General features: G+C 41.5%; 1 protein-coding gene across 2 annotated transcripts in view; it reads left to right on the top strand.

Moving 5' to 3' along the window:
- The window catches only part of DCC (DCC netrin 1 receptor), a 571720-nt gene that overhangs the window by 544761 nt on the left and 14510 nt on the right, over nucleotides 1–12449 (top strand). For both annotated transcript variants that reach the window (XM_069774824.1, XM_069774823.1), the window contains exons 26-27: nucleotides 2455–2610; nucleotides 10882–11094. In XM_069774824.1, the coding sequence (XP_069630925.1) occupies nucleotides 2455–2610; nucleotides 10882–11094 (369 nt within the window). The remainder of the gene's footprint in view (nucleotides 1–2454; nucleotides 2611–10881; nucleotides 11095–12449) is intronic.

Genomic DNA, 12449 nt, shown 5'->3' with positions numbered 1-12449 from the left:
AGGAGGGCAGCAGTCCAAGAAAAGGGATAGACTTGGAGTGGTGTAAGCAAACTCAGAACCAAATCAATTGTAATTACGATGGGTCAATAGCAATGGTAGTTAAGTAAAAGTCAAGTCAACATTGTTCTACGTACAGCTTAGAGATAAAAGTGCTCTTAAACATATTTAGTTTTTTCAGTCAAATGATGCATTTTGAGGAATGATGTCATCTTTTCTATTTATTTATATTTTCAACAGTATCAATCTAATCTACAGTGACAGCATATTATGATTGTTTGCAAAGAATTAAACTCGGATTTATAAAAGTCTTATTTGTGCATTTGTGCAGGCTGAGTTACGCTGAATATAGGGTTTTTTTTCCCCAGAAGGTAAAATTGAGGCTTTGTCAGATTAGATGCTTTAATTTATTTCTCTCTGTTTGCTTGATACTGAAAGAAATTGTCAGCAGTGAGCGATTAAATAGATTGAAGAAGCAACATCGTAATTCTGAAGTAAAAACCACATACTCTTAATTGTTAAATACCAAATCTGGAAGTATTCACGCTCATCTCAATAATCAGTATTTGCAGTCTGTGAGAGCAAATATACTCCATAATGCGCTTTTGCTTACTGAAGTGGAAGGAGCATAAACCAGATAAATTTGATAAGGTTTTAGTGATATCTTTGATGGCTCTAATGCTACTGAAATACAGACAGGCACAAATACCAAGGCTGTTGTATGGAGAGGAGTATTTACAGAGAAAAATAATTGAGAAAGTCTTTGCAGGGTATCACAATCAAGTATTGCACCTGTAATTCCCCTGTTTTTGTTTTTGTAATCTTTACTTATGGAAGATGAAAATAAAATGCTGACGAGTACATCAGTTTGGAGAAAGATTTCTGCTGTGTTTTGTGGGGAGGTTTTTTTTCTGTGTGTGCCCCTCCCTAAAATTGCAGAAAATCCCAACAGTTCTTTTTTTTCAGGGAACTAGGAACATGTCGACTCAGTTGCTTTGGCAGCCTCTGGGGTGCTTGAATACAATTCAAACTGTCCTACTTTGTCATTTCTGTGAGCTGTTCTCGGGTGCTGCCTTTTTTATGTGATACACTACATTTTAAATGTAGAACAGTGCTTAGGTAGCTCCATGATTTGGTCAGGGAATTTCTGTTTTCAGTGTCTTAGTATATCAATATTAAGTGCAAATTCAATTGCTGACAGGCTATGGCAGAACAGATTTGTTGTCATATCTGCTTGAAATTGCAGAGATTTATTGAAAATGTTTGATGTTACCTTTTCTCCAGCTTCTCTACAATAGAGTACTGCAATGAATAGTAATCCTGTCTTATTTTAAAAATTAAAGTGCTAGGTATCTGCACCCTCAAAAGAAATGAAGGAATGGACTTTGAAAAACAAGTTGTTCTTTAATAGGATTCAATAAAGAGTGATATTTTTCACTGTAGCAGCCACGTTATAAATATTGTCAATAAAAATGTCTTATACAGACAAAATGAAATGTCTGAATAGTAGAAATTCTCTTCTAAGAGTGGGTGAGTTGAACCCAGACAACTCTGAAGCTCAAATCACCCAGGTTAGCATGGCTTCACGAGTTTTCTTCATCTCCCCACTTGTCCATCACCTCTGGAAGTGCAGCCTTGTCTCGCTGAAAGCCCTGTGCTTAAAAACACCCTCGTAAAACCTTGGCACCTTCACGGCTTCTTGCGTGACCTTGGGCAGGTAGCCCAATTCGCCACTCTGCCTAATGGATGTTGCAGGAGCTAGAAGTAATTGTAATGACTGTCTTGAAGTTTACAGCATTGTTTATAATTCATGTGTAATAGATGCTAGATAAGCCAAACCTTATCAGCAACGAGCCAAAAATCTCTGCTTATTGTTTAGCTGGGCAAAACTTTAATGAGAGTTTCCAAGTTTTTCCTAAAAGCTACAGAGAAAGCTATGATTTGTATAGCATTATTATCACCCACTCTTCAAGCATGGACCGTTGAAAATAAAGGAGACGTGAGGGAGGAGTTGCAGGAGCCCACACTCCTCCAGAGCAGGGGCTGAGGGCAGCAGGCTCTCCTGAGGCATCAGAAAAGGCACTGGGGACCTGTGTGTGCTTAGACAACTGAAATAAGCCCTTAAATTGCCTGCTCCATTCCTTCTCGCTTATTTGTCAAGGGATATAAAGCACCCCTCAAAATGTGGCTGAATAGCTGGAACACAGACAAAAAGCTACTTAATTTTACAGATAAGTAATTGCAGACTGCACTTGCAATTATCCAGTGTATACCAGAGAGGCATGTTTCTGTATACAGAGGTGGCTTCTGTGGGCAGAGGCATGTTTTATACCAAGAATTTGGGTACTTTGCTTTGGAAATGTGGTTGTTTCTGGTTCCCTACTGACCCTCTAAGGGCTTTTTTTTTAAATTTTCCAAAAGCACTCATGTAATCTCTCTCTCCTGCTTTCCTTTTAGCTGTGGTCAGTGCTATTCCGGTGCCAACACTAGAAAGTGCCCAGTACCCCGGGATCCTGCCGTCCCCGACCTGCGGATACCCGCACCCACAGTTCACCCTCCGGCCGGTGCCGTTCCCGACCCTCTCGGTGGACAGGACCTTTGGAGCTGGAAGAAGTCAGTACAGTGTTTTTCTTCTGCTCTTTGCTGTTAAAGTGCTTGGAAATAAGTTGCTTTTTGTCATTGGGATGTATAAGCTGTAGCAAATGCAAATCTTGCTGCTTTGCTTTTTGGGAGCCAGGATAAGTCCAGTCGGGTAACAGCAACGGGCTGCGGGCTGCCTTTTCTCCAGCAGCAGCTCCAGTTGCAATTTCCAGTCTGTACTGAACACCCTAAAAGTGAAAAGTCGCTGCCTCTCTAATCCAATCCTGTCTTTTCTGCAGGTTTGTCAGTCATTTCACTGTACTTATAATTTCCTTTGCTTTATTCATAAGGTTATTCCCAGAAAAATGCGGTCTTCAGGAGCTCTTCTTCATCCCAAGGCAGAATCTAGCATCATCGCTCATTAAAATCATCCCTGATAGCACTTATACAACCTCTCCACACAGTGTCTTCCCAGGCTTAGCTGCCCTCACTGTTAGAAACTTTTTCTTTAATATCTAACTTGCTAAAATTTAAGCCAATTGTTTCTTGATTCTGTTATAGCGGGCATAAAGAACAGTTTGTCTTCTTCCTTTTGCAGATCCTTTTATACACGTGAATACTGTTATCCCATCTCACATCACTCATCTCTCGAGTGAGCTCTGTATTCACATTTGCTCCTCTGCAGTAATAATTTGTGGTTTGTGTGTTCCCGTAACTATTCTTCACCTTATCGTGATGCGGGGAAAGCGCACGCATGCGGCGCGAGCCCCCAGCCTCACCTTCGCAACTGCCTTGTGAGCCTCTGCCGCACCGGCAGCCATCTGTTCTTTGTTCAAGCCTAACGAGCGTGCTCTGGCATATTAATTATAGTTGGAGGGCTGATACTTTCTTATAATTTTCCCTTAACTCTACTGCATATCAAGTCTGAATTATTGACAGATGAATGTCAATCTGTTACACGTGTTTTTTTTCACATCACAGAGAGTCTGTGCTGCTGGTCCATGGGGAACTCATCCTGAGATGACTGATTTTTTTCCTCCTATTTGATTGTTGCTTTCAGTCAGTTCAGACAGGTCCTTGGGGACGGGTGATTGAAATCCAGTGGTGGGATTGTAGGTAAAAGGTGGGTTCAGGTGTCCTAGTCATCATCCTAATGCCATTACCCCTCTCTTCAGCGTGATCGCCAAGGTCCTTTCCAAGCTAGATGGGAATTTCCTCCGAAGGGCCTCGCTGGCGTAATCAGGTTTTGGTCTGCTGCTTAAATTAATACCAAACCCACCACAAATGCAATGCAGGGAAACAAAGTAGATTCATTTTCTTGCTTGACATACATTCGATGTTGGGGAATAAAAATAAAATTAACCACCCTTTGCCTGATCATGGAAATGGAAGAAAAAGAATTGAAGCCTGAATTGTTTGCTCAGCTGCCATCATCTCGACCTGCTCACAAAGGACCTGAGCATCTTCCATCCTCAGATCCAAAGCGGTGGCTGGGACACGATTGCTGAGGGGTACGTTAGGTGCAACCCCCAAAATCACACATCCCTGGTGTGTTCAGCTTCTGCCTGAACCAGCCACTAGATTTACACATGCAGTAGTCTGGAGAGGAGATTTTCAAAAAGAGGAACGTCTTTGAAGTCCTGTTGGATCCAGTGGCAGTTCCTGGAGGAAGGTCCGTATAGAAAGGTGTGGGTTTGCCCGAGTCTTTCAAGTGCGGCATGCTTGAGAGTTAAAGATTGCTAATACACAAAAGTTCCCTGCAAGAAGCTTGAATACAGAACAGCTTTAATTATTCACGAGACCTGATGGGCGTCGAAAAAACTCATGAAGTGACGATTTCAGATAATTTGGGCAATTTCCCATTAAATAATTCAAAAGCGGTAGACATAGCCTTGTTTGGATAATGGCTAGTTCAGATTATTGAGGTCTAGGTAATCAAGACTGTGTGGTATTTAAAAAATTATCTAAGCCCGTTACAGTGTGCAATGACAACCTGTTACAGCCATTGCAGTTGTGCTCTCTGGTGAAGGCTATCGGCTTCCAAAGCTCCCGGATCATGGAGGATACCTCCAAATGAAATATTCTCTTCCTTCACTGTGCCTTACGTTTTCACCACCACGGCAACAAAGACAAGGACGTGGAAATAGCATTTGTTTGTTTTCCAGTGACACTTGACACTGTCACAACCAGCCGCGCAGTTCACTGGGTTTATGTAATGGCAGCGTTCGTTACTTTTCAGTTGGAGGAGGGATGAAGGGATCTAAAAGTCTATTTCTATATGACGCCTGAAGCTTTCCTCAGCAAACGCCAGCGCCGATGCTGTCATCCCATCTGGAAGAGTGGTCAATCTCCAGCGCATCCGACTGAAAAGCAGCGGCTTCGTTTGCGGCTCACCTCCCGCTGCCTCACCGACCACCTCGCTGCAGCACCGAATGGGGATAGATCAACGGAATTACTCTAATGCTTTGAGTTTGTTTATTTTTTGGCCATTTTCTTAATATGATCATGCGGTTGAGAGCAACTAGCAGTTAAAGAGACTATAGAGACGATACATAAAGCTTTTTTTGTGTGTTTTACCCCTCAGTGAAAAATTCACTTGATACTTGACCGATTGCAGCTGTGTCTCAAAAAGAAATACCCAGCAATAATTCCTCGGAGAGAGAGCCTACCTGTGGTACTGCATGACCGAGCACCCTATTGATCAAGATGTAGCAATGCCTGAATAAATCATATGCCACGCCATTAGCGAAGGTGTTGCTCGGCATCCTGCCGTACAGACAATGCTTGAACACCTTTTGCTGTTTCTGAAGGCCTTTTTCATTGACCCAAAGATTTGAGTGCTGCAACATATCTTTAGGACAAATGTTCTACTGAAGAGGAAACTAAAAAAAAAAAATGGAAAGGAGAGTCAGGCCCCAGCTAGAGCTTGAATAATAAGCTGTCTTGCTTGTTTGACTATCGCTGATGATGCTACCAGGCATAAAATACAATTGCTAAATATCAGGTTTTTCCAGACAGAAAACATCTCTGAGCCATAATAAAGTGACTGTCATCGGGTCAGCGATCCTTCCCACAGCTTGCCTTCTCCTCCAGGCTCCTCCAGATCTCTGTCACACCTGCTGATCACAATTCTATCCAGACAGGTAGGAGAAGGTGGTGACATGCCTAGTTTGCCATGTGTTACAGGAGGAAGAAGATGCTTTTTTTTTTTTTTTTTTTTCCTGTGCCACAACTATTGGAGATGCTGAGCCATCACGGTCTCCAGTGGGGAAAGAAGAGAGCTGGAAGAAAGCATCTCCCACTGGGGAGGTACCGAGGTGGCCCCATCCCCACTCTGGTCAGCATAAACAGACTGCATTCTGGTCCTGTCCTGATCGCGCTTTTACAGGAGGCAGAGTACTTTGCTTCAGGCTAACCCTAAAGACTACAACTGGTCTAACAGCAGTATTTTTAGAGGGAGCCATTCATCAGTATAATTGCCCTCCTAATCCATATGATGAAAACTTGGAGATGTTCAGAAAGTATGGTTTTTTAAGAACAAAGATAACTTATTTTCTCGTATTAAAAAGAAAGATTGAAAATTCTGTAAACCAGAACAGTAAAACAACAATGATGTTACTAGCTTAAGATAGCCATAGAAAAGTATTATGGAATAGAGGGAACTCTACTTAACATTGATCTGCTAAAGTGAGATGCCCTAAAGCAAATATTTCCTGAGCACATTTCCTCTTGGAGCTGGCTTTCTGGCTGTGAACAGTCAGCTCTGCAGTGAGCTCACCCAGCTGGGAAGCTTAAATCCCTTCTACCATAGAAGCTGCATTCTGGACTTGGTGGAAATGGTCGTTTTTATTCAACAGTCCGGTTTGGGTTCAGCAGGGGTTGCAACATCTCACAGAAGTGGGGTGAGAGCTGTACTGGAGTTGTGGGTAAGGTCCTGCTTAGCCCCTCACTTGCTTTGCTTTCCTCTAGAAAGTGAATCGTCAGCAAAGCAATTTGTTTTTTTCAGTACATAATTCTTTGGATTTAGCCACATATGATTTAAAAATGGTTCTGCTATCTTCCCATGATTCAGCTTTAGATTAGCAATTTTTTAAAAGCATTCCTCAAAAGTATTCTTTGGGATGTACCTAAAATTGCATGAGAGTAGTAACCTGACAATAAACATGCTAAAAAAATATTACTGCTTGTGCTGTAATAACATCCAAAGATCCCAACAGGAGCGAGGCCCTGGTTTGTCAGCATTATACAGGTATATAGTCTTAGTCACATGACATTTACAACCTGTATAAGTTCAAAAATACACAGAAAGTCATTAGCAGGTATGGAATAAAGTTCAGTCGTTTTAAGTCCCCATCTACCGTCACATACTTTGAATTGTTACTACCTTTTGTTTTCAATCTGTATTGATTTTTTTCATTACCTCAGACTGTGGCAGAGCCAGTAGCTACAAATCCAAGAGGGGCTGTTTCCAGTGTTATTTCTTAATACAAGATATACAATGTAAAAATATGTTCAGAGACCTATGTTCATTAAACTGGTTAACAGCATTGTACCAACCAACAGTTATGCAAAAGCAAAGGGAAGATCAAAAGACTTTGCATCAGATATTTATTCTTCGGCTTGGTGAGCAGTGTCCATGGCTATTGGAGTTCAAAGCAAGCTTATTCTCAATGTTCCTCACATATAAAATGAATGCAAACAGGGCTTTATCCAACATTTCTCCAAAGTAATGAGACGATAATTGGTTTTACTGGGCTTTAGAAGAGATCTTCATGTATAGCATAATATTTTCTTTACTCTGGCAAAATATTTTACTACGTTCAAGAGCAAAAATCACAACAGGAATGCAGCATGGTATTATCTGCTTCATCTTAAAGGTCAATTGGGTGTCAACTTTCCGTAAAAAAACAAGATAATAATTGGATCAGTAGAAATACTTAGAATTCTTGGGCACTTCTGTTGAGGTGTATGAAGGCAAATATCTGGCTGCTAGGCAGCGGATTGATGTAGGTGATGTAGGCAGCAGTAGCGATGTGCTCATCTTCATCCATCCTTCAAATAAACAATCCATCCTCTCTTCCTGCAGGGACTTGAGTGAATTGCAGATTGATGGTTCTCATTATGTTTGCAAGCATGCACATCTTATTTTAGAAAAAAGTCTTCTCAAGCATGAAGCACCTTTGTTAGACCACTTACCTTCCATATTTAAATCCCACCTCTACCTTCTTATTTTAATAGAGTCATCACACCTTTCTCTTCAGTAATAGCTGGAGGATAAGCTGAAATCTTTTATGCAATAATGGTTATGTAGGTCTCCAGATTTTACAACTAAATCTTTAAGATAAAACATACCCATAGAGTAAAGCAGTAATTTAATAGCCTTTTAATGCACAGGCTGTTGTGCTGATGCTGGCTGATAAAGCTTTGTTATCTGAGAGCAGAGAATACCAAGCAGGTATTTGATGGTGAGTAGCAGTAAGTGTCTGGTCTACTTGTTTCTCCAAACAGGACAAGAGCCTCCCAGAAGAGGTGTCCTTAAGGCCACAATGAAAAGCATTGGGCTCCATCGGAAGTTCAGACTTTGATGAACATGTTGAAAGACATTTTGAGGCTAAGAGCATAGATAGGCAAAAGGCTTTATTTTTACTTTAAGCAAAGACCTCGCCAAGGATTTGCTCCAAAAAGCATCGTAACCTCTGATGTGTACCTCTGTGAGACTCACATGCTATTTTGCGTCTTCCTTGACTGGGGCAGAGTGAAGGGAGAGAAGAGCCCAATGCCCATGGTAGCCTGGAGCACCAACGCGTTGTGACACCTTCTTGAATGTGTGGGCAGTGAGTAAGGGCAGAATGAGCTAAACTATCATTCCTGCTCTACCCTGTTAAAAATAACCTCAGTACCTCTGGCTTCCTTAAGGAGAATTTGAGTCCTCGGAGAAGAAAAGAGAGGGGTCTGCTGGGCAAGGAAGGAAATGGAGAAGCAGAGCTAGGGCGATGGCATGATAATGCAAAGGGCCTTGAAGGTGAAAACAAGGGAGATGAGCCACAGATGAGCGAACTTTTACAAACCGTAGATGATTTTGACCTCGGTCAGATCCTGTAGTTGGGTTCCTATCCGTGGTGTTCAGTTTTGCCAGGGATGTCTGTGATATTGCCATAGGAACAAGCAATGGGGCTGTGGAAATGAGGAGAAATCCTCATTTCCATTTTTCAGAATTGTTTTGCCACTGAGTAGGTTGCAATTACTTATATACTTTGACATTAATTATTATAAAATGCCTTGAGATTTGACTTGGCTGTGTAATTGCATGTTATTTGCACAATGAGTTCTGGTTGTTGCAGCAGGCTTTGAAAGAAACCAGATCCTCTGGAGCTTTTTGGGTCCCAGTATAATAACTAATTCTGATAGCTATGTGTCAGGAAGGTTGTTTTCTTTGGAAAAAGGTTGAGCTTTTCCCAGATTTCTGGTTTGTGCCACAAGCTGCATGATTAACTGTTGTGCTGTGAGCCGTCCCGGCCGGCATGGGTACTGTGGAGACACCGGACAACACAAACACGCTCAAATTAAAGGAGTTCCTGTTGTGATCGGGCTCTTCACTAACCAGTTTGCTTCCTTTGCTTGCAAATAACGTCAGGCCCTGAGGGCACTCTCACCAAGAGGAGAGCTTTCTCCAGTGCTGCTCCTCGGGGCAGCGGGGCAGGAGCTGGAAGAGGGGCCAGGAGAAGCCGTGGACCCAAGCTCCGGGGAAGCCTCAACAGCGCTCGTGGTGCAGGATTTGGAAAAGAAGATAAGAGATGGTGTTTCCAGTTCAATTCGCTTATTCTTCTCCTGCAGTAGGAACAAAATTGAAGTGGCAGGCTCTTTCCCGTGGCATGGGGAAATGAGCTTCTTGCTGCCATCCGTAAAGCACCACAGCAGACTTACACTTACCAGTCCTTGTAATTAATTCTTAACTAGTTTGGCTTGTCATGGTAGGCATAGTGGTCAGGAAGAGATTTTAAAGATTTTTTTATTCCAGTTACAGTTCCCTTACAAGGAAATAATGTTTTCTTTGGAATTTATTACATTTATTACAAAATAATGTTTTCTTTGGAATTCTTTCTTCTGTCTATTTTCTTAAACTTCTTGAAGTCCAAATAACGCGGTACGGTATTGTGTCCTGGTGTAAATGGCAGCAGTGAGCTTGTCTTCATGACCAAGAGTCAGTGTTAGGTAAAGAGCAGTGCCGTAAATCTGGGCAATGCCATCAGGACGTGTGAGCGTGCATCCTGCCTCTTGCTGTCGTCTGCTATCCCTCCTCCTGCGCAACATCTACCACACTGTACGCACTCCATAGAAGATACTCTGATTTTAGACTACACAGAAGATTTTGCATCTAATTTGTTTCAAGAGAACTCAGTTCACAAATCAGCTTTTTTGGCATTCACAGTACTGGAGGTGTTAGACAACACTGTGGACCGTACACATCCTGAAAACTCTTATACAACCATAATCATATTGCAATTCATAGTTTGGGTACAATATGGGTTTCTAGAAGGCTGCAGAAATAAAGGGCTTTTCTCTCTGTTTCAACCTTTGTTTTCATTAGTACTTCAGCTGTTTGCTTCTGTTTTCTGGCATGGAAAGTCCATGACAGAGGTTGGTACTGGAAGCTTCTTTTAAGAAACACTGCAGAACATAGGGAAGCTGTCTTTTATATTTAGAAGGTTGACATGCAACATTTAAATCTCTAAAGAATTGACTTTGCATATAGGCTAATAAAACAGCAACCTATTGCTTTAGCACACTAAATGTTACAGCTGTCTCAAGAAAAACAGTATTGGTGATTGGTTATGTGGAAATTAATTAAGTTCTTTCTTTGTCTCCAGCTTTTCTCCACTACGACTAGAACACTACCGTCATGCTGAACATAACAAGTTTCCATAGTCGTAGCTTGTTTCAATCTCCACATGATGTATTCATGTGTTTATTGATTTTTAGTATTTAAAAGCACATAGAGAGGAAAGCTAGAGAGAAGGAGATATCATGCTTGGTTTTTTGTTTTGTTTTTTTTTTAAAGGAAGATGTTTTGAGCTTCAAGTGGCACACGACCACTCTGAGGAACATCTGGTTTTTAATTCATCTGCCAATAACTCTTGATGGAACTGTTTACGCATTTCCTGCACCTTCTTGAAGGGCGGAGGCTAATGCTGCCCCTTCTGTTGAAAACGACCATTAAAGTAGGAAATGAGACATAAGAAATACATCAATAATAGTCCTTTGGTTTTTCTTTTTTCTTTTTTTTTTTTGACTGTTCTCTCGCAGCTGTTAACGAAGGACCAGCACCACAGCAGCCGTCCTTGCTACCGCAGACGCAGCCTGAGCACTCCAACAACGAGGATGCCCCGAGCAGAACCATCCCCACCGCCTGCGTCCGCCCTACGCACCCTCTCCGCAGCTTTGCCAACCCCTTGCTACCTCCGCCCATGAGTGCAATAGAACCGAAAGTCCCTTACACACCACTTCTGTCTCAAACAGGTAAGAGTGACGGGGGGAAAGTCTCCGGTACCACTCATCTGAACCCCTGACTTTCAGTTCGTGAGAAAATAGAGCACAAGACTGTCCCGTACCCTGAAAAATTATCCGTAAGAGCTCACAGAATGGGAAGCGGGTATATAGTTTTACAATAATAATCCAGTATTTCATTCTGGCAATCTGGAATAAAAATTCAGAACAAGGCAATAGCTTAAAATCAGAGTTAACAAGTAAGTGATAAAAATGAATTAAATGAGATGCCAAATTAATCACTTGGTCTTGTTTCCAGTCTCCTGTTATGCTACAGTAACTTGAACCAGTGCCAAATGCTTGACTCTTGTTTCAAGGCTTGCCTTTCTGATAATGAAAGAACTATTTATGTATGCTGGAAAAGAACTGACTGCAATCCACTCCAGTGTGCAAACTACTTAAAAATTAAATAGCAAGCGTGCAAGGAACAGAAAGAAATTTATTATATATATTAAAAAAAAAAAAGGTTTTAGCATAGTGCCACTATTGAACGAAGCTGTGGGCTGGTTTCAGGTTTAGATTAAATGGCTGCGTATGGCTGCAGTGAAACACTCAGTCATGGGTGGGAGGCATGGCAGAGCAAGAGGGAACGGTGCCTCTCCAGCTCGTTTCTGGGTTTGTTCCCAGAGCAGCACGATTTCTAGAGAGCTGTTTTAAAAATTCACCCTTGGATCAAGTGAGAACATTTGTGTGATGTATCTGGTATTTGCTTTATTTGTAAAGTAGGCCCAGTACTAGAATTGTTCTTCACGTGAACCGGTATAATTTGAGTAACACTATTTGCCTTGGTAACCCTAACTATGAGAGCTATTAAGGAGAAAAAAATAAAAAGGGGGTTGCAGACTGGTATCTCATTTTAACTGTTTGCCCTGCTCCTTTAGCTTGGATAATCTCCAGTTTGGCTCAGGCAACCTTTGAGATTTCAGCTTTACTCTTTTCTATTCTAATACTGCTTTTCGAGCATAGCTTTCTTGCCATACAGCATATGTTAGGTCGAGGTTTGCAATAAGCAAGCTACCAAAACATCTCTGCATTTTTACTGGAAGCACCTGCTATCCATCAGCAAGTAATCCAGTTTCTGACAGCAGACAGAAGTAGATAAATCCTTAGTTATTGGAGAACTGCTTTTGCCAAATAGTGCTGCTGAATTATTTTTTATATATAACAGAGTCCATTCATCTTTATGCAGTACTGCATTTTACTTTATGAGGATCCAATTCTACTTGTCTTACTCTAGTGAGTAAGCCCGATTACCTCGAAAGGACTATTTGTTCTCTAAGTCAATCAGAGTTTACATTTTAACCATTATAACTGGGAGGCGAGGTGAA

The sequence above is a fragment of the Haliaeetus albicilla genome, chromosome W, assembly GCF_947461875.1.
Source record: "Haliaeetus albicilla chromosome W, bHalAlb1.1, whole genome shotgun sequence".
Lineage (NCBI taxonomy): Eukaryota > Metazoa > Chordata > Aves > Accipitriformes > Accipitridae > Haliaeetus > Haliaeetus albicilla.
The sequence above is the reverse complement of the archived record's forward strand: the minus strand, read 5'-3'. Positions and strand labels throughout refer to the sequence as shown.